The sequence below is a fragment of the Phyllostomus hastatus genome, unplaced genomic scaffold (assembly GCF_019186645.2).
Source record: "Phyllostomus hastatus isolate PE091 unplaced genomic scaffold, TTU_PhHast_1.1 phas_contig_34, whole genome shotgun sequence".
NCBI lineage: Eukaryota > Metazoa > Chordata > Mammalia > Chiroptera > Phyllostomidae > Phyllostomus > Phyllostomus hastatus.
In genome coordinates this window covers 61,221,811-61,243,855 of record NW_025333857.1, presented here as the reverse complement: position 1 = coordinate 61,243,855, position 22,045 = coordinate 61,221,811, and the positions used below count along the sequence as shown (strand labels likewise).

The following is a 22,045-nucleotide window of genomic DNA, read 5'->3' as shown; positions in this document are numbered from 1 at the left end:
TACAGTGACTCACCTCCACCGTCGAGAGCGGAGCGTGCTCCCCTATGGCAGAGCAGTGACACCCGCTGTCTTGTGTCCCTGGGAAGCCCCTCCTGCCGCTGCCACTGCCCCTGTCCCTGCCCCTGTCCCTGCCCCCGCCCCTGCCTCATGACTCCTGCTCACTCTCTGCTCCCATCACAGACGTCACTTTATACGGGAAGCCACTTTGACCACCCCCACCCCAAGTCAGGACCATTGCCCCTTTTCTGTATCCACACGGTCCCCGAGCCACCCCACCACGCTCTGACCACACTGTTTACTGGTCTCGCTGCCCCTCTAGATGGAGACTCTTACAAGTAGGATGTGTCTGGGTCATCTCTGATCCCCTGGCCCAGCGCTGGGTCTGAGTGGTCCTTGTGTTTGTAGAATTCAGGGCTACTGAAGCAACACCACTGTGGTTTGTGAGGATGGGTGGCAGAGGTGGAAGACCTCTGGGAAGGCACGAGACTCCTGGAATGGCAGATTGTGGTGCCCCAAGCTTGGACTCAACCTTGATCCTATGGAGGGAGGCTGGGAGATGCAGAAGTCAGGGGTGGAGACCCCAGGGCCTGAGCAGGCCCTTCCCGACTGAGGAGTGTGGTCAAGGGTGGCCAGTGGAGGCAGAGGAGTCCATGGCCCCTGGGGTGTGAAGACCACGTGACTCCTGAAGTGATGCGGAGCTCTGCGGTGAGCATCAGGGCATCCCTGGACGTCGCCCCCTTCCTGTTACTGCTCTTGTAACTGCCACCCAGGGCAGGAGAGGGACATCCCCCTAGGTCACTCAGCGAGCTGGAGGCAGAGCTGGGGCCGAAACCGGAATGTTCCAGGGCACCTTGCCGACCTGACTCAATCAAGGTGCCCTGCGGGGTTGGGGCGTGACCCTGCAGCTTGCTGCTCCCCGAAGCTCAGGGCACCCTTCAGGCCCTCCAACGCTGCCTCCTGTCCTTCCTGCAGGTGAACCTGGTGCTGGGGGACGGCCGGTCCCTGGGCCTCACGATCCGCGGGGGAGCAGAGTACGGCCTCGGCATTTACATCACTGGCGTGGACCCGGGTTCTGAGGCAGAAAGCAGCGGGCTCAAGGTGAGAGGCCCAGCTCTCCCGTGGGAGGGGATGGGACGCAGGGCTGCACTCGTGGGCCGAGGGAGGGAACCCTCTGTGTGCTGAGCTCTTTGAGGCCGACTCCAGCCTTGCGGCAGAGCAGTCAGCACCCACCTTAAGGTTGGGTGGGTCCCAGCGAGATGCCCTTCCTTGGCTGCAGCCTCTAGTTCACAGCTCAGAGCGAGTGGCAGGAGCTGAGCACCCATCTCCCTCCCATGCCCCAAGTTCTCCCAGTTGTCCTCAGCGTAGGGTGGCCTCCCACCTGGTGCTGGGCAGTGGTCCAGCCCAGGCTCTTCATGGCTGCTGTTTTGCAAACACTGCTGCTGGGCTGCAATCGCCCTGACTCGGGAGTTTATTACAGCACTTTAGAAAGAGAAGAGGAGAGAAAGCTGCAGGCCGCCTTGGGGTTGTCCTGGGGCAGCTTTGGTGCTGGCATTTGATTCAGGGCAACGGGCAATTATTGAAATAGTGTTAACTCACGTCTTAAAGAGTGCTGTGCTTCTTCCAGCATTCGTAATTGACTTCACAATGAGCTTCACATTGACTTCACATATCATCTCACCGAACCTGCATGCTGTCCTGTGGGGTAGGTCATTACTGCCCACGTTTTCCAGCTGGGGAGACTGAGGCATAGAGCAGTTAAGCAGACTCACCCAAGGTCACAGGCCGATGGGATGCCGAGCAGGGTTGGAGCCCAGGCAGGTTTACTCCCACGCGTGGGGCCATGGAACGCAGCATGAGACTGTGTCTTCGTACAAAGGGCCTGAGTGCTCCGCCCATGTGGGGGAAGCTGATCGTCTGCACAGACGGGGAGAAAAGGTCACAGCGGATCAGAGTGGCGTTCAGGGGGTCCTCTGGAGCCACGCTGTGGTGCACAGCTGGCGTGGTGCGGAGACAGGGCGTGTCGGGGTCTCTCGGCAAATACGGTAGAGTGGGAGAGTTCTTGGTCTGCAGCCAGGAAGATTGGGTCCAAACCCCAGCTTGCTGCTTTTGCTTTAATAGCTGTGTGACGTTGGAGAATCCCTTCAACTTCTCTGAGCTTGCCTTCCTTTTCCCAGGGAATCCTAAAAAAAATAACATGTCTTTCTCAGGATTACTGAAAAGATGAAAGGAGGAATGAACTAACAATATTAAAAATAAAGGTTAAACTTACTGAGTGTCTAAGTTATGGATTAAATGTCTGTGTCCCTCCTCCCACCAAATTCATATGTATCAACTCTAACCCCCAGTGTGATGGTGTTAGGAGAGGGGGCCTTTGGGAGGTGCTTAGGTCAGGAGGGTGGGCCCTCATGAATGGGGTTAGTGCCTGTATAAAAGAGACCCCAGAGAGCTCTCTAACTCTCTTCCCACTATGTGAGGACATAAGGAGAAGGTGGTAGTCTGCATCCTGGGAGAGAGTTCTCACCAGAACCCGACCAGGCTGGCCCCTGATCTTGGACTTCCAGCCTCCAGAAGGGGCAGAAATGAACGTCTGTTGCTTATTCGCCACCCAGTTACTTTGTTAGGAAGCTGGCACTGACTGAGACAGTCCCAAGTTCTTAAAGCCTCCCAACAGCCCTGTGAAATACCCTCCTTTGCTTGCCCACCGCACAGGCGCAGTGTCTGAGACACAGGGAGTTGCAGAACAAGCAGGAGGGAAAGCCAGGGCTCCCAGTCTGGTTCTAGAACTGCGCTGGTAACCCCGCCAGCCAGGCGGGCAGTAGGTACTCCTCAGAGGTTGGCTGGGCCCGGTTGGTTCTGAAATGACCTGGGTCTGGGCACTCGCTATGTTCTCAGCTGGCTGAGATGGTACCTTGTTGGGACTCCAGGAGGAAACAACCTCCTAGTAGTCTCTCTGCAGACTGTGTTTAATGAATGTGTTATTTTGGAACTACTTTAGATTTACTGAGACGTGGCAAAGACAGTTCCCCTTTTCCCTTCATCTAGCGTCCCCTAATGCTGACATCTTCTGTGAGCAGGTGCGTTTGTCCAGACTAAGCCGCTGACGTAAAACCGCTAAGCCAACTGCACACTTCATCCAAGAGCGCTTGGCTTTCCCAATAATGCCCCTTTTCTGTTCCAGGATGCAGCCCAACCCAGCATGCCACATTGCACTTAGCCCATTTTAATTCCATTTATTTCCCCCCAAAATTACCAAAAAAGGAAATTGTTGGAGTTAATTTCAAAACACAGACTAAAGATTCTTTTTTTTTTAATGAATGAGAAAATTAGGAGGAAGAAAAGTGGGGGCAGAGGGAAGGAGATGAAGCTGGGGTGAGACTCCCCAGCACACTGGCTGTGTGGGCCGCACACCCAGCCACAGGCAGAACCCGGCTGCGGCCCCCAGCGTCCTGGCAGCCGACAGGGGGGAGACGTTGGTGAGGTGAAAATGAACCGCCTGTGCTTGAGAAGTCTGGTTCCTTCCTCTGCCTGGGTCCCTCCGGTCCCCCCTTGGGAGGATGTTGTGCAGTGACTCCGGCTGTGTCCTCAGTGCCGGGAGACGCATGAGTGGGCTCCAACTTTGCTGGCGGTGACTTGGTTCAGGCTGAATCCATGTTAAGGAAAAGGGGGCAGGCTGTGTTCAGGAGAGAGGACGTGCTAGGTCCTGGCCCGAGAGGTCTGCGCGTGTAGCGGAGACATCACTGGTGTCTTACTACGTGGGAAGCACAGGCCGCAGAGTCACCTCTCAAGCAGGATCTCACCCGCACGGTGTAAATCCATAAAAAAACATGCTGGGAGGAGCACCTAAACCGACCTGTGCCAGGGTGTCCACAGCGGTGCTCCTGACGTGACGTGATTACGGGTGGTTTTCACTCTCCTTTATGTCCTTCTGCAGTGTCTGAACGGAGTATTACTTTTATAATCATGGAAATGGCGACAATAAAGCCATTTCCATTTTGAAACACGGCAGAGGAAACGTATTCCGTAGTTGTTTCCCAGCCACTTCGGTTGCTTCTCGGTTGCAGGTTATCGAAGGCTTTATGAGCTCATAAAAATGCCACCTTCGGTCAAGTCCTCTCCATCCTCCGTGCCCACCACAGTCAAGCACTTTCTATTCCCTGCCGGTATTTCACTTTCCCCTCCAAAGCACCTGGGACATGCAAACACCTGCCCACACTCTCTCGGGCGGCCAGGGCTGATTTATTCCGTTCATTGCCAATGAATTTGCAGTAGAATTCGGCACATTGAAATGGAATAAAGGGGCTTGGCTGTGTGGGTGGTGGAGCCAAGAACAGGCTTTATTTGTAAATAGGGCTCCTTGCTGCTGTGCAGAGCTTTCCTGGGGAGAAAGTACTGCCTGCTGCCTGGCTTCCAGCGCTCGCTTAGCCCCCGGGGTGGGTCCAGGGCAGGGGCAAGTCAACTGCTAGGAAGGAAAGCTCCTCATGGGGGGCCAGGCACCGCCCAGCATTTCCCCAGGGCGCCGTGGGGCGGAACGTGGAACCGTCCCACCCTCCCAGGAGGGGCTGACACCCCCTTCAGCACTTATCTGCAGGCTGCTCTTATTCCTGTGCACGTCCCCCTGCAGCTTCAACCTCCACCAAAGAATAGAGCCTAAAACCTTGCTCCTTTAAGGACAGCCAAGATTGACTAGCGTTTAAAAATAATAATGATGATGATAGCAGTTGCCCTTTATTAACTAGCTATTATGGATCAAGCCCAGGGCTAAGCGTTTTAGATACATTCACTCCTATTCCTCCCAATACCCCTGCGGTGGGCAGTAATAGTGCCATTTAATAGATGAGCAGTTGGGGCTCATAGAGGTGCGGTAACTTGCTCAGGGCCAAGGACCCTAGCCCTTCCGGCCCTTCAAAGGCCACATGGTTTGTTCTGTCACCTCCTTAGTACCCTAATTTGACCAAGTATCAAAAGAATGCAGAGAGAAGAAATGAAGGACATTTTGTCTTGAAAGCCACCACGCTTCAGAAGCACAGTATTCGTCCCAGGTCCTGCCTGGCCCCCTGACCTCCACCTCTGAGGTCATCCCTGGCTGGGAGGCCCATTTTGTTTCTGCCAGTGGTCAGTGGGATGGACAGTGGGTGATGACAATCGGGGACCAGAGCAAGGTGTGTGCAAGCCAGCACCTGGTTGTGTGGTCCTCTGTGCGCTCTGCATGGATATTGTGTTGAACAGGAGGATGGGAGCGGCAGACAGAGGCAGCGAAGACTGCCCGGTGCCCCAGGGGACGCACCGGCTGACTCCTGGTGGGAAAAATGGTGACGGCAGGCATTCTCTGCGTGGAGACTCTTGGCTGGACACCCTGCTAAGCACTTTTTAAAAAAATCCTTATCCAACAATATAGTTTTTATTGATTTTTTTTTGAGAGAGAGAGAGGAACATTGATGTGCGAGGGAAACACTGATTGGTTGCCTTTCATTTGCACCCCAACCAGGGATTGAACCTGCAGCCTTTTGGTGTGTGGGATGATGCTTTAACCAACTAAGCCACCCGATCAGGATAGCTGTTAAGTGCTTGTTCCACCTTAATGAGTCCCTGAACAGTCCCTGAGTTAGATGCTGTACCATGCATGCCTCACTGAAAGATGAGCGAACTCGGGCTCAGAGAGGTTGTTACTTGTTCAAGGTCACACAGCAAGGAAGTAGCAGAGCTGGGATGGGGATCAGCCCCAGAGCCTCCGGTTAGTCCCTGGACTCTGTGACCCTGAACTTGCGTGATGAAAAAACAAACAGGCTGACAAGGATGGCCTTTGGCAGTGGGGCACTCAGCCCTCTGTGGTCCCAGTGGTGACAGCTGCCCGGTGTTCCCGCACTCTGCTTTTGGACTTGGGACCGGGAGGAGTCTCCTGGCCGTTCAGGATGTGTTCTCGGTGAAGCACAGCAGACTGTCCAGCGATATGAGGGCAGTGATGGTGACAGCAGACAGGAGGAAGGTAGGGCAGAGCAGGCTCTATTGTATCTCATGGACAGACGCGATAATAGTGGTCGCCGGCGTTTGGGGAGTGGGACCTCTGTGCCAGCCCATGTGCTTAGTGAGCGCTGTGCCCTCCCAGTGAGGAGACACTAGTGTTCGCCCCATTTTTAGAGGTGGGCAGCTGAGGCCCAGAGAGGTGAAGTAGCATGTCAAAGGTCACACAGCTGGTAGGTGGAGGAGCTGGGATTGGAACTTGGGTGTGTCCAGGGGTTAGTCACAGGAAATCCGGCTCCCACCTCTTCCTTCACACCCTCTCCTAATGTGGGTGTGATAATTTATAGTTTTAATTTGAACATTTCACCTAAAATGGCATATGGTGTGCTTGAGTGTGACATTGTTATGTTACAGAATTACATGCTTATGATTTTGTGATAAAAGATTCTGTAATAAAAAAAAGAGGCATTATTTGTGCTGGGCCCTGTACACTGGCTTGAAAAATTTATTTCTGGTTTTCAGTATAACCCTGTAAGGTAACCAGCATTAGTTATCTTTGTAGGTGAGAAAAATGGGAGGGATTTTTGCCCAAGGTCACAAGCCAAGAAGGAGCTGGCCAGGGTCACTGGCCTGGCTCCGTCCTGGAACACCCAGTTCAGCAGTTCCCACCTCAGAGCCTGCCTCCCGGGCCAAAGGGCAGTCTTGTGTGGCCCCCTGGGATGAAATCAGCCCAAGGCCGTTGCTTGCAGGTCCTCGCTGGCCTGGCACGCCAGCCCTGCCCTGCAGAGCCTGCCTGGGAGGAATCGTGGCGCAGCAGCCCCTGATTGCTTTGGGGACTCAAAATCCCCTGGCTCTTTAAGCAAGAGGTGGGATAATAACTTCCATGTGATCACTGAGCTCCAGCTTAGAGGACAGACTTGCCTGCACCTAGAGCTTTTCCCCGGGCTGCTTCTCCCAGAGGGACAGTGGCCCCCTCGCGCTCCTGGGGAGGGGCTCCCAAGCCCTGAACCTCAGAGATGGCATCTTGCTTCCCTTCCCAGGGACTGTAGAGGAGCTGTGCTGAGGTAGATTCCAGGCTCTCTAACAATATTAGTAATAATAATTACAACAACAATCATGTCAGGACAGCCCTGGCCGGTGTACAGGTGCAGTTGGTTGAGCATTGTTCCATACCTGAAAGGTCATGGGTTTGACCCCCAGTCTGGGTGCGTACAGGAGGCAAGCAGTTGGTGTTTCTCACATCCATGTTTCTCTCCCTCCCTTCCTCTCTCTCTAAAATCAATGAAAACAATGTCCTCGGGTGGGGATTAAAAAACAGTAAGAACAAGAATGTCAGGACACCATGAACTATGTATGTCAAGTCCAGTGCCTGGCCTATGATAAGCACCCTCCAAAATGGGAGCTCTAACTGTGTGAGTGGTTTTCATTCGCCATACAAGTGTGGGTGCTGGTGGGTGAGAACGGCCGGTAAAGGCCTCTGAAAGTCTCAGGAGGCTGATGAGCCCACCCTGAGAAAGAACAGCTTTCCTGAGGGGCTGGGAGGTGATTTCTTTCCTAAGGAACCCGGCACGTGCTGGGTGGCTGTTTTAACCTCTCTCCCCTGGCTGTGCCACATTCTCCATCCTTCCTAGGATGCTCTCATGGCTGGATTTGTGAACTTGCCTCTGAATGGGTGCTAATAAATTGCAGAAGTTCAAGTTGCTTAGTCCTACTGTCTGGCTTTTAAAGGGGCTCCTACGCAGGCTACTGCCCAAAAGAGAAATGCTTAGTTTCTATACAGGTGCCCATTAGAGGAGGAGCCCAGCTGGGGCCTGCCCTGGTCACAGGAGGAGGGGGGAGCATTCAAAAGGGGAGAGCCCAGGGCCCCTGGGACCGCACTCTCCAGCTGAGGGAGGTGGTCGGAAGGGGCTGGCTGTGGTTTTTCTTCTATTCCCTCCTTCCCATGTGTCTGAGCGAGGGGCCTGGAGCCGCTGAGTGGTGGCTGACCAGCATGGGAGGGTCATCCATCAGTTGCTCTTCTGGCTCCATATGTGGTCATGCCAAGGTCAATGCCAGCACATTGGGGATATGCATGGTTTGCTGGATCTGAGGTCAGCCTGTTCTCCTATTTCATAAGGGTGTTGTTCTCTTGGTCAGCAGCTTTCAGAGGTTGGGGTGTCCAGCGACCTGAAAAGGGCTTTGCTTTAGAGGTATTAACCTAGGCCCCTTGGAAAACTTCGTTTCCTTTTAGCTTTAATTTTTCCCCAGCTCCTAAAGTGATAGGTTCGGTGCATAGGACACACACACAGACAGACAGTAAAAGGACCCGGACCATCCTGCCTCCTGAACCCAACCTTTATTACGATCTTTTTTTAGATATAATTCACATGTCATAAAATTCACCCCTTTAAAGTGTACAAAGCAGTGGTTTTTAGTGTATTCACCAAGTTGTACAACTATCACCACTATCTCCTTTCAGAACATTTCATCACCCCCCAAAAAGGTTCCTGTACCCAGTAAGTAGTCCCTTTCCATTTCTGTCTCTACTTTTGGGGCATTTCACATCGATGAATCCGAGTGCCCGTGGCCTCTGTGTCTGGCTCCTTTCACTTTGCACCGTGTTGCAGCGTGTCCGGGAAGCTCCCTGTTGTCACGGAGTGGTGTTCTGTAGTATGGCTCTTCCGCACTTTGTTTATCCACTCCCGAGCTGCCGGGCGTTTGGGTTGTTTGGGCATCGACATCTGGATGTAGCTTCTTTCCGTCCTTTCTCCGTACATTTTTACGTGATTGGCGTTACGTGCTGTATACTGTTTTGCATCCCTCATTTTTTCACTTGCATTTTCCCCATGTAATTAAAAACTTCTCCTAAGTGCAATTTGTGATAACTGCATGATATCATTTCATCTTGTCGCTGAGTTATAATTTACCTAACCTTTCCCTTGCAATCAGGTGTTTAGTTCAATTTCAATTGAAATAAAATTATAAAAGGAGCAAGAGATGAGAGAAACCTCAGAGGATCTTTCCGGGAGAGGTTAAACCGCCTCCAAGCCAACCTGTGCTGGCAGGTGGCTGAGCCCAGTGGGGGACAGGAGTGACATCCCAAATTGCTAAGAGACATAGACTGGGCTGGGTGGCACGCGGAAGGTGCTTTTTCCAGGTGGCACAACAGAGCAGTTAAGGGTTCCAGCCCCCTCTTCTGCAGACCCCAACACTGAGGGACATGTTTCATGTCATGCTCCCCCGCCCCCACAAATGTTTACCTTTATTATTTAACATTTGTTTTTTCTTTTTGCTCTCCACAACATGGGCATCATATACAATCTGGAGAGCACCGAAAATGAATAAAAAGCTTGAAATTAAAATCACCTGGGATGCACCACTCAGAGCCAACTCCTGTGAGCATTTTGGCACGTTCCTTCCCAGTCCCTCTAGTGGAATTGGAAACCACATAAGATGGGCAATTTTAAGATACTCTTTAAAAAGCTGCATTCAAAAAGAAAGCGCCTGTTGATTGTAGAGGACGTAGCAAGTCCTACACTGAGAGAAAAAGTGGTGTGGCAGTTTTGGCGTGTGTCCTTCCGGAGTGACGTGCTTACGTGGAAAGTGACACGGATAAGGCCAATTCAGCAAAACTGGGATCCGACTGTTTGCTTTCCTCCACCCTCCATTGGCAAGGCTGCTTTAAGATCCTTCCATGTCAGAAAGACCTTTGCAAAATTTGAAGGTGCAGAATGGTGTTCTATGAGCTCATTTTTTTTATGAGACAGGAAATAGGTTCATGTGTACGTACTTACCATATGTGAAGAGAGTTCCTGGGAGAGTGCCCTCAAACTGTTGATGGTGGTTACTTCTGAGTCTCAGTGGGGGCCGGAGCCTTCAGGTGGTCTGGAGATGTGTCTTCAAGGGTAGGGGGCTTTAGGGAGGCAAGATTTTTACAGTTGTATATACCCTTTTTTATTGTTCGACTGTTTCTACTGTGTGCTCATGTGGGTTTTGTAATTTTTAAAAGGTTTAATTGGAAAACATCATTACATGTCATAAAATCTTCTGCAACATTATTTTTTGTGGCTTCACAGTATCACTGTATGGATACACCATACAATATTTGGCTGATCAATTCCTAGACATTTAGGAGGAGGTCCCAATTATTTTTGTAACTTCTTGTGTTGCATACCCATAGCGATCTTCTTGGGGTTAATTCCTAGAAGTTGCAAAGGTGTTGGCACCACTTTGTCAAATATTTCTTAGCGAGTTGGAACCAAGTTGCTCTCCAGTTGGCAGAAGCGCCACATGCCCTGTTAACCCTTCTTCACCCAGATTGGGGGAGGGGGGAGGCCTTTGGGCGTCCGTTTCTGTTTGGCTAACCGTAAGCATTCATCATGTCTGAGCACCAGCTATGTGGTGGGCAGAAAAATGAGCCTCCAAGATGTCTACACCCGAACCCCCAGAACCTGTGAATGTGTTAGGTTATATGACAACGGAGAACCCAAGATTACAGATGGAACTGAGGTGGCGAATCAGCCGACCTTGAGAGGGGGGATGGTCCTGGATCATCCAGTAGGTCTGATGGGAGCACGGGGTTCTTGAAAGTGCCGGGAGGGAACCAGAAGAGAGAACCAGAGAGGGGCCCTTTGCGAAGGACTTGGCCTCAAGACGTTGGCTTTGACGGTGGAGGAGCGTGGTGGCCAGCAGCCGAGGAAGGCGCGTGGCCTCTGGAAACGAGGCAGAGGCAAGGAATGCACTGTGCCCCGGAGCCGCCTGAAAGGAAGGAGCTCAGCCTGCTGACGTCTCCATCTCAGTCCCAGAGACGCACGTTGGACATCTGACTTCCGGAACTGTAGGATAGTAAGTTTGTGGTGGTTGTCGCAGTGGCTTTAGGAACCTAATGCAGTGCCCGCTGTATCCCCAACACCATGCAGAGTGCTGGCCCTTTGGAGGTACTTGGCTCCCACCTACATTGTCCAATGTATTTACTGACTTGCCCAGTCTCATGAGACGAAAGCAGTTTCAGAACTGCCTCACACGTACCACTGTGAACAGCAGACCTGCTAAGCTGAGTTTCCCATTTGTTTGCAGCTCATTTTGTTTTAAAACAGAGAGTTTAGGGTCATAATTGTGTTACTTTGGTTATTTCTTTTTCCTCTTCAGCTTAGTTCTGTTACTCATTTGAAAAAGTCCATTTGTTTCTGCTGGCGTTCAGTAGGGCTTCCTTTATCTGTATTGACTTAATTTTACTTTTTGAGTAACTGAAACATCAGAATCATACACAAAAGGTATACTCAGAGTATCACTTCTCCCCACACCCCTTCCAGTCGCTCCTGCCCACTTCTGGCAGGTAACTAAGCAAGCTAGTTCTTTTGTTTGTTTGTTTATTCCTGTTCTTTTTGCAGAAACAAGCAGGTACAAGTATACTTTATCTTTTCTTACACAAACGGCAGTAAGCATGCTATAGATTCTATTTTGCACCTTAATTTTTAAAATTTAATATCCTGGTGGTCACTTCATGCTAGTGCGCAAAAAAAAACTTAGCTCTTCTTTACCGCTGCCTAGCACTCCACCACGCGGCTCTACCTCCCTTCATCGGCCGCTGTCTTCTGTGGGCATTTGGGTTGTTTTCATTATTTCACAATTAACACACCAGACTGCCATGAGGAACTGATGCCGATGTGGTGTCTTACTTGGGGGTGTGTATCTTCAGGGTACATTTTTACACGTGTGGTTTCTGGGTCAAAGGGCAGTACGCACAGTTTGCTCAGTATGGCACAGACCCGCTCCACGAGTGCTGTTCTGTCCTGACCTCCCGCCAGCCGTGCCTGAGCGTGCCTGCCGCCCACAGGCCGCAACGGGCACTGCCAAGGTTCCAGTCCGACAGGCGGGAAGGAGTGTCTCGATGTAGCTTTATTCTGCAATTTTCTTATTATGAATGACGTCGAACACCTTTCCTTAACATTTGAGGACTGTTCTTTGTGTCTTTTTTTTTGTAACTTGCTCATGCCTCCTTCATTATCCTCTTGCTATTAGAATTTGGGATTTTTCCCCTAAAATTTAAGAATTCCTTATCTTGAACAAACTTAAAGGACACATGGTCATAGACTAAGGGGAGGGTGGTAATGGGAGGGAAGTGGGGAGGGTGGGAGGGGGGACTGGATTGGGAGTAAAAAGGAGAAAACTGTATTTGAACAATGATTAAAAAATAATAATAATTTTAAAAAGTATAAAAAAAATAAAAACTTAGAAAATTAAAAAAAAAAGAATTCCTTATCTGTTAGGGCTCATCAGCCTCTTATCTGTGATTATAAATTACAAATGTTTTCTCTTCCATTGTCATTTTCTTTTAAGTATAGAGTTGTTGTTTTTTTTTTTTAGTGTGAAATCTTTTTTATTGTTATCTAGTTTAATGATCAATTCTTTCTTTTGGTGAATCTGAATTCTCCTTGGAAAACCTTTTCCTATGCCCAAGATAGAGAGAATTTTTTTTCTTTTAATTCTTGTTAATACATTCCCCTCTCCCTTTAGATCTCTGATTTGTTTAGCACTTATTCTTATGTAGAATATGAGATACAGATCCAATTTTATCTCTTTCTAAATGGCTACATAGTCACCCCAGGGCAGCATATTAACAAGGCCGTCTTCGCTGGAGTGGTTTGTGATGCCGCCTTCCTCAGGCACTCTGTTTCCGTGTGCCTGTCCTGGGGTCTATTTCTAGTCTGTCCCCCTGTCTATTTGTCTGTCTGTCTGCTCAGAGTCCGTGCCACACCGTAGAGTTACAGAAATTTCAGAGCAGATTTTAGCATCTGGTACCTCCTCTCACAGCTCTTCTCGACCTGGGTTTTCATAGCCAGTCTGACATTTTGATTTTTTAACTAAAAAAAACTATCATTTAAAAAATGAATAGATTCATTCTGAGAGCAGTTTTAGGTTAACAGAAAGTTTGAGCAGAGTGTACAGAGTTCCCATGTACCTCCTCTACCCCCACCCTTCCCACTTTCAGGGTCTCCTGTATTAACATTTTGCATTAATGTGGTATATCTGTTACAATGACAAGCCAATATTGATACAGTATTAACAAAGTCCATAGTCTACATTAGGATTCTCTCTTGGTGGTGTATACTCTATGGGTTTTGACAAATGCATAATGTCATGTATCCACTGTTATAGTATTGTACAAAATAGTTTCGCTGCCCTAAACATCCCCCATGCTCCACCAGTTCACGCCTCCCTCCTCCCAGAACCCTGGCAACCACAGGTCTTTTTACTGTCTCCGTAACTGTGCCTTTTCCCGAATGCCGAGTAGCTGCAATCATGCCCTGTGTAGCCTTTGCAGACTGGCTCCTTCCACCTAATAATAAGCGCTTAAGGCTCCTCCATGCACAGTTTTATTTTTTCACATGAACTTTTGTATCAGCTTATTTAACAAAAGCTTCTTGGTGTTTTTATTGGGGTAGTATTAAATTTTCAACTGAGAGAGAACTCTGAATCCTTTCCAAGAATGGGATTTTTTTTTTGGTTCATATTTTTCTCCTGTTGAGTCCATTTTGAGTGTTTAAAGTTTGTGTCACATCCGTGCTGCACATTTAAGTTCATTACTGTCTCTTCTGTTGCCCCTTCCATCATGTCTTCTGACTGATCACTGTGTATATGAGGGCTATGGACTTGAACTTGAGAACGCTGATTCTTGCCGTTGTACGGAGCAGGTGAGAGGGTTGGGTTCCAGGTCAGCTTCACCCCGATGGACTGACAGGCCTTGGGCCATGACATCTCCCTTCGACTCCTCACCCCTCTTTTTTTTTCCTTCCAAAATGAGGGGCTGGATAAATGTGCACCATTTTCCAGAGGGTAATTCCACCCAAAACAAAATTGTGATTTTTGTTTTCACCTCTTTGCCTTCCATTTGATTGCAAAAGTTGGGTGTCCTTTTCTTGCTGCCATACACAGAGCCGGGCTACGAGTACCCAGCTCCCTGCATGCCCCAGCCATGTGAAACTAAACCTTCACACACATGGAAATGTCTCCTGCTTGTCTGCAGAAACCAGAAGGGGACTAGCCTGCTGGTGTGTGTGCTACTCACTGTCCATTTAACCATTTATTCACTCATTCACTGATTCTGTCAGGCATTTCTTGGGTGCCTCCCATGTGCTATGCAAGGAGGATGCAGCACACGGGCCCTGAACTCAATGCTGATAGCCCAGCATGAGCTTAAGCCATGATGAGGACGGTGGGGTGTGCTTCAGGGTGCTCTGGGGTGGGGACTGGGGATACCTGCCTTGGAAAGGGTGGTCAGAGAAGACCTCTTGGAGGAGGTGTCATTTGAACTGAGATCTGAAGGTTGAGCAGGAGTTACCCAGGTAAGGAATGGAAAGAAAAATCTTTGGGGCAGAGCTACAGCATATGCACAGGCCCCGAGGTTATAAAGGGCTTTGTGTGTTGACAGAGCTGAGAGGTGACAAGTGTGGATAGGTTGGAAAAAGCTGCGGAAGAGAAGTGTGAGAGGCATTAGCATGCTGAGGCCCCTCTTAGGCTAGGTAAAGAGCTTAGACGTTGGTGGGGAGTTTTAGGAAGGTATGGCAATATCAGATTTGCCGTCAAATCAATCAAATGGATCCCTCTGCTGTACAGGGAGGGCAATTAGTCACGGTTCTCCAGAGAAACAGAATAGACAGATAGATACAAGAAATTTATTATAGGAATTAATTCATGTGATTCCGGAGACTGAGAAATCATATTATATGCTACCTGCAAGCTGGAGAACCAACAAAGCTGTGGTGTAACTCAGTCCAAGTCCAAAAGCCTCAGAACCAGGGGAGCCAATTAGGAAAGTTCGCGTCCAAAGGCCCAATAGTCAGGGACCAGTGGTGTGAACCTTGGAGCCCTGAGGCCCGAAAACGAGGAATGCTGACGTCTGGGGGCAGATGACGACGGATGTCTCAGCTCCAGCGGAGTGGATTCTCCCTTCCTCTGCCTTCTGTTCAGCTCCTGCCCCCAGAGGACTGGATTATGCCGTGCGTGTTGGTGAGGGCGACCTTCTTCATTCAGTCTGCCAATCTAAATGCTAATACCTTCCAGAGACACCCTCAGAGGCACATCCAGAACTAATGATTTCCCAGGTACTGGGCATCTCTGAATCCAGCCTAGGAGACACATAAAATGAACCGTCAGAGGAGGGTGTAGGGGGGATGGTGAGGGTAGAAGCAAGGAGGCCACGACGGTGGTCCCAGTGAGAGGCCACGGTGGCCGGGGTCAGAGTGGACTAGTGGAGACAGAGGGGAGTGACCAGATTAGAGATCCTTTGGAGGGGAAGGTAGCATTTGGTGGGCTTGATGGTGGGCCCAGCAGATTTGGGGCGTTGGGTCTTGAGCACTGAGATCTGGGGCCCTGGAGGAGCAGAGTTTGGAGGAGGAAGAGAGGAGGCCAGGCCTTGGGTCTGAGGCACCTGCTCAGTATGGCAGCAACAAGCCTCATGTGGCTATCAAAGTGCAGCTAATGTGACTGCGGAAATGAATTTTTAATTTAATTTAATGTAAATGAAATTTAAATAGCAGTGGGCGCTGTATCAGACAGCACAGATACAGAAAGTTGCTGTTATTGCCAAAAGTCCTTTTGACGGAGCTGGTTTAGAGTGACTCCGAGTCATCTGCTTGGGCAGTTGTGAGTCTGGGGCTGGAGAGCAGTTGGGCTGGATTCAGATCCTACTTCGCTACTCACTCGGCTTGCTGGGTGCCCTTGGGGAAGTGACTGCACCTCTCTGAACTTCTCTACCCTCACCTAGAAAACAGGACACCACTCCATGCCTTGTGTGGTGCCCGTTAAGTTTAAAGTGACATTGCGTGGGGTTGCTGACCTTGGGAGGCACTCCGGGGAGTGGGGAGCTGTTATTCCTCCTGAGTTGGACCTTTGTAACTGCTCTTATGTGTTTGCTTGGAAGCTGGAATCTCCTGTGGGAAGAACTCGCTAGTGGCTTCTCTGACCTGGCTCTCACCTTGACTTGACCTTGAGCAAGCCCTTTCCCTCTCTGGGCCTCAGCTTTCCATGGATGAGGTGGGTGCTGGTGCGGGCCTTTATTGAGGGCCCATGTCCTGAGCAGAGAGTAAGCAAGTACCGCGACCGACCAACGTGCTGGCGTCCGCAGGAACCGGAAGGCAGCGGGAGTCACAGTGGAAGCATCGGTGCTGCCATTTCCACCGGTGGCTTTCTGATTGGGTTCTGCCAGGGGAGGGCGCTAAACCACATGGGGCTGTATGAAGGGCTCACCCAGGCCCTGCTGTTACCCCTAACTCACTCCAGGAACCTTCTTAGCTTTTACTCTAATCCTTGAAAAAAAATAAGAGCAAGATTTACTAACTTCTGAACTGTAGGGAAAAACATTATGTCTCATTAAAACCGCATTGCTCACTTGTACCCCCAACCACCTGCCAACAAGAAAGGCCCATTGAAGTTTCCTACCTGATGTGCAAGACTGTTAAAGATTTATAATTGCAATAAAGCTCTTTAATAATAATATTTGAATTTCCATTGCATTAATGCTATGATCAGCGGGGTCCTGATTTGAAGCCATGAAATCCATTTCAATCAGCCTTGGGGAGCTGGTGGAGGTGGCCCCGAACCTGCTCCCCACAGGCCCCGGGCCCAGCATGCTGACCCTGCTGTGCACCCTGAGAGGTCAGCTCCTGTCACCTTGCTCGGCCCAAGGTGGCATTGTCAGCAGGCTTCTCCCCCGCCACTCCCACCCCCCAGTACCTCTGGCAAAGGAGCTCAAGCTGCTGCCATCCTGCGGCAGGTTCTTTAGGCTCATTTGTTTCCAGTTCTCTTCACCAGACATGAATAGAGCGCCTACTGTGTACATGGCAGGAAGCCCGGAGCTGAGAGGCTGTGTAAGAGATGGAGGAAGGATAGGCTGGTTTTTCCGAAGAGAAGGGCTGATACTGGTCTGAGCAGGGGCTTTGAGGAATGGCAGACCGAAGGCCAGATCCCAGCGCTTCTCACTTCACCTCCAGCCTCAGGGTCCTCATCTGTAAAATGGGGTGACCGTGCATGTCTCATGGGCATGGTCAACACGTGTGGATCTGTTGATGCCGAAGGCAGGGCCCCGGGAGAAGGTGGGTAGGAAGGTGGGGCAGGGTGGCTTCGAGACACCCAGGAGGCAGAAGGTTTGGGTGGTGAGTGACTGACGGGTCACTTCAGGGGTACGCGTGGTGTTTCAAAAAGGCACTAATGTTTATTGAATGCTTATAGCAGCTAGATACTGTTTTATCTGCTTTATAGGTGGCCCGTTCAATAAATATTCATTGAGTACCTACTGTGTGCCAGATGCTGTTTTAGGTACCGGGGGCACAGTGGAGGGTTTACTAACTCCTCTAATCCTGAGACCTATGAGGTAGGCACTGATGCGGTCCCCTTCTTCCAGAGAAGGTAACTGAGGCACAGAGGGGTTAAGGAAATTACCCAAGGCCGCACAGCTAGCACGTGGCAGAGTCTGGGTTTGGACCCAGAGGGCGGACTCCTGGGTCTGTGCTCACGACCACATACCGGATGGCCTTTCACTTACCGGCATCACCGTCGGCGGTCTCGTTGCCGTGTCTGGAGGGAAGGAAGGCTTAGAGTGGTAACATTTGTTTCCCTGGGTTTGGGCGGTTTGGGGGGCTCAGTGCAAGCCCACCGAGCACTCCCGCTGCTCCACAGGCTTCCTCACTGCTCCCATGCCACCTCGGCCCCTGAGCAAGTGGATGTCTGCTTCTTGTGGTCAGCCAATTTCAGGGGACATCGGTGTCCTGTCCTTGTTGAAGTCCCAACATGCTCCCCTCAAAGCGTCCCGGATCGGAGCCTGTCACGCGATGGGCTGTGGATGATGGAGGAGTCTCTCCTCCGTTTTGAAATGAAGGGCATTCCCATGGTCCACCCTCCATCCCTCCATCACTGGTGATAAATAGGATGCCTGGCAACAAATAAAATAAAGCTACCTTTATTCGTTTATCCTCCCGTGCCCTCCCCATCGGCGCCCCGATGGCAGGCTGAGCGTTATTGGGCACTCGATCACTCTTTGCACCTGTCTTCCTTCCTCCAGGGGGTCGTGTCCCGATGAGTTCTGGGCGGCGGGAGTGTCTTCTTGGCTAGTGAGCCTGCGGGTCTGGGCTTCGGCCCCAGGCCCATCCCTGTGCTTCCTGGGCCTCGGTCTCCCCACTGGAAGGCCTGGCAGCCACAGCGTCTGGGCCTCTTTACATTGTGCTGTGTTGACCCGCATTGTCGGACTCAAAGCTGGCCTCGGTGGGTAAGGAAGCATAACATTCCAGTGAATCGATGCATAGAGCTCTTAGTTTTTGGGGTGGGGAGCAGGGGTCAGGTTAAGATCTTTAAACGTGCCACACCCAAGTTCACATCGCAGAAACCAAAGGAAAAGAGGAAACGGATGGAAGTGAGACTGGACAGGAGGAAGGACGATCTTTCTCCTGTCCCTTCACCAGTTTCTAAAGCCTCCTGCCCCCCAAGGCATCGGCCGGGAGGAGGGTGGCACAGAGCGGTAGGAAGGATGTGGAAAGCTGGGCTCAGACGCCGGCTCATTGCCCACTACCTGCATGACCAGTGACCTTGAGCAGATCTGTTGACATCTCAGCCTGTCCCCTCCCTTTGGAAGGGAGGTGAATTGCTGTTGAAAAGAGCCTCTCCCATGGTGTCACCCTCTGCGCCGAGTGGTCCATTTGGTTCTCACAGCCACCCCGGACTGCTGCTGGTGTCACGCCCACTTGACAGATGGGAACACTGAGGCGTGGGTTCCACTTGAGAGCAGTGCAGGGCCACACGGCTGCTGTGTTCAGTTGCCTGGTTTCAGAACTTGGGGCATCTTCTGTTGCACCATTGGGCTGAGACTTCATAGCCCGCTGGCCCCACGGGGCTGCTGTGAGCAGCTGGGGGACACTGGGTTCATTTGAAAACGGTTTGTGGACTCTGAATGACAGTGAGCACGCAGGCACCTGTTCTGACAAGGCTCTCAGACCTCGGGGAGCTTTCCAACAAGTTAGAGTCTCTTAGAGAACTAGATGCAGACAAATGGGAGCAACTCAGACCAACCCAGACGCTGCAGAGGGCTGTGTGGACCCCCCAGGCCGGCCCTGTCTAGAACTGCACTTCTAAAACAGGCCCTGGAGCAAGAAGAAAGACAGAAGAGGGTTGGAAAGAGATGGAGAAGATGGGCTCACATATCCCCCCATTCAGTTGGGGTTTCCCTAGTGTGACTCCTATTTCATGCCTGTCCCTCGGGTGGGTCACACGTGACCCCCCCATGCTGCCTCTCCCAAGTCTGTATTTATTTAATAGGCACAAGGGAGAAATGTGACTAGCACAGCAATTCCGTGATTTAGGTACTAATCACAGATACTAATGCCTAGCATGAGGCAGAAGTTAGTGGTGTGCTGAGCATTCACGGACTGCCTGCAGGACAGGCGCCAAGTTCAGGGCGAGGGACTGTAACTGAAGTTTGGTAACCATAGCACAAAATCAGCCCCGACCCCAAGAACCATTGGCCCAGCAGTCGCTGACACCTCCACCCCAGCATTGCCAGATTCAGCTGATAAAAATGCAGGATACCCACTTAAATTTGAGCTCCAGATAAACAACAAATACTTTTTTTTTAGTGTACATATGTCCCAATAAAGTATTTGGGTCACTGCCCCCACCCTTTTTCCAGCCTCGCTGTGGAGGGCCAGGTAGATGCTTATGGAATTGAATCGTCCTTTCCTTTGTTCCACCGCCACTCACCCCTTCCTGGGCCTGGACCTGCAGGGCGAGGCTTGCACACCAAAGGCTTCCCTGCCTCTCATACGCTACTTCCTGTCCTTAAACTCTGGGATGAAATCACGTGTGTGGGGAAGATTACAGGGGATTTCCCTTCACTCTGCAAAAGCCAAAGCTGTCGAGAGGGATACTCAGGAAAGCAGAGCACTTCTGCAGGCAAAGAGCACGGCCTGGGCTCTGGTTGTGGGGAGCAGCTGGACAGGGGGGGCAGGTGGAGCCTCTGCTGCTCAGGAAGGAGGGAAGGGACAGGGGGTGGCCAGGGGACAGAGAAGCTGGCAGGGGGTTGCCATGGCAAGTGGGAGGCAGCCAAATCCATACCTCCGTGCATAAGCACTTCTTGAGCACTTGCTGTGTGCCGAGCCTTTTCCAAGGAGTCCAGCTGGGGCTGCCCAGTTCTCAGGGACCCGTGGTTCTCAGCCAGGGAGCTCAGTGAGGCAGAAGGAGAAAGAATGATGATATCGCCGGCAGTGGGGGAAGCAGATGCTAATTTCTGTAGAGAATTGGAGGACAATCCTGTGCTGGCACCCACTTTTTACATGCAAGGAAACTGAGGCACAAAAGCTACTGGGAGGTTCACGCGAGTTCACAAGGCATAGAAGTAGTGGAGTCATAATTTGAACCCTGGCCCATGGGTCTTTGAAACCCTTAACCATAATGCTTTGCTGCCTCCTGGATGTGGTGGGTGGTTGGAGGCTTTTAAGCAAGGAGGGATGGCGTGAGAATAAAAGGTCAAGCAAAAATGAACCTGGTGTGAGGCCTGAGGCCAGTTTGGATGTTGATGGCTGGAGAGGGATGCTGGCTAAGGGCCCCAGGTGTGAGGGGACGGGGACCCAGGCTAGGTGGACAGAAGGGTGGGGGAAGGTGAAGATTGGGTGGGACTTTCATGGAGGTGGGTGTTCAGACCTGGGCTCAGTGGAAGGGCTGGGAAGTGCTGACAGGTCATGGCTTTGGACATGCTGTATTTGAAGGGACGCACGTGTCCCCAGGCAGAGCTCCTGATGGCAGCCCAGAAGGAGAAAGCATTAGGGCCTTGGGGCCAGCCTGACCTGGAGGGTCTGTGTGCTGGCTGTCCTCTCTGCTAGCTCCGACACCACACTGTTTACTTAACCTCTCTGAGCCACTGCTTTCTCCTCGGTCAGATGCAGAGCAATGGGACCTACTCTTCAGGATGTCGAGGAGATTAAATAAGGGAAAATATGTAAAGGGACAGAGCAGGTGCCTGACACACAGCATCTGGTAAAAAGTGGTTTAAAACTGGGGGCTCCAGGCTGGTGTAATAGACTGGTCCTCCTGGGCTGCGGCAGGCGTGGCCCCAGAGCTAAGAATGGAGGGGAATGGGTGTCTGATTGTCTTATTCATGTAATGGGTTTTTACTGAGTTCTCCTATTGAACTCCCACTGTGAGACAGGCCCTGGGGGTCAGTGTGGAGGGGCTGATGGGGACTCGGAGTCTGAATCTGTACTTAGTCTCTCCTGGACATGCCCCAGCTGCCGCAGGGGTGTTGCAGAGAGACAGGAAGCTGGGGCCCAGGGCCTCAGTGCTCAGCCTTGTCGTTGGCACGTCTTCTTTTCCCTTCTCTTTCTTCCACATCCCCGTTTCACCCCCTTGTCTAAATCTGGCTTTGAAGAATGCTGGACAATCCCCCTGGGGTTGATCACGTGCCATCAGCAGGCCGGGAAGCTGGGGAGAAGGAGAAGCACCCACGAATAACCGGCGGTCTGGGGCTGCCCTTCAAGCCCGCAGCGGGGGTGACCCTGGCGGCCGGCCCCTGGCGGGGACCGCAGCACCCCCACCTATGACAGGGCACCCCCCCCGAGTTTAAATGAGCCGCACGCAGGCCTCTCACACACACCCATCTCCCACTGCGGTTTCTTCCCAGCGACCTCTACTCTTTAGGTCACGAGTTTGTTTGTATGGGAAGGCTGGGGGTTTTTTTGTTTTTTTTTTTTCCATTATGTGTCCTTTCATTTAAAAATGTGTTTTTACATTACAAAATAAAACTCCCTGCTTGTTGTAAGAGTTCAAACAGTATGTTATTGCTTTAACGGGAGGCTGGTTTTCTCATTTACGGCTTGTTTTCTTGAGTAAATTAAAATGGTGTTTACATCTTAAGGTACCGGTAATGTAAGAATGCACGCCTGAGGTGAAAATCTCAGCAACGGAGAAAATGGAAATATGCCTTCATGCCTTTGGCTTTGTTCTGTCCCTGTTTCCACCCCCACCCTGGTCTCCGGCCTCTGAGATGACTTGTTTTCTGGAAAAGGGGACCCTTGGGGACCTGGTTGTAGACCCAGCCCTCAAACCATTGCTGGGCCAAGAGGAGGTG

General features: G+C 51.1%; 1 protein-coding gene across 5 annotated transcripts in view; it reads left to right on the top strand.

Moving 5' to 3' along the window:
* Positions 1 to 22,045, top strand: part of WHRN (whirlin) — a 77,666-nt gene that overhangs the window by 32,864 nt on the left and 22,757 nt on the right. For 4 of the 5 annotated variants that reach the window (XM_045840764.1, XM_045840763.1, XM_045840762.1 and 1 more), the window contains exon 3: positions 973 to 1,098. The exons of the other annotated variant lie outside the window; for it this stretch is intronic. In XM_045840764.1, coding sequence (XP_045696720.1) covers positions 973 to 1,098 — 126 coding nt within the window. The remainder of the gene's footprint in view (positions 1 to 972; positions 1,099 to 22,045) is intronic. 5 annotated transcript variants of the gene reach the window in all.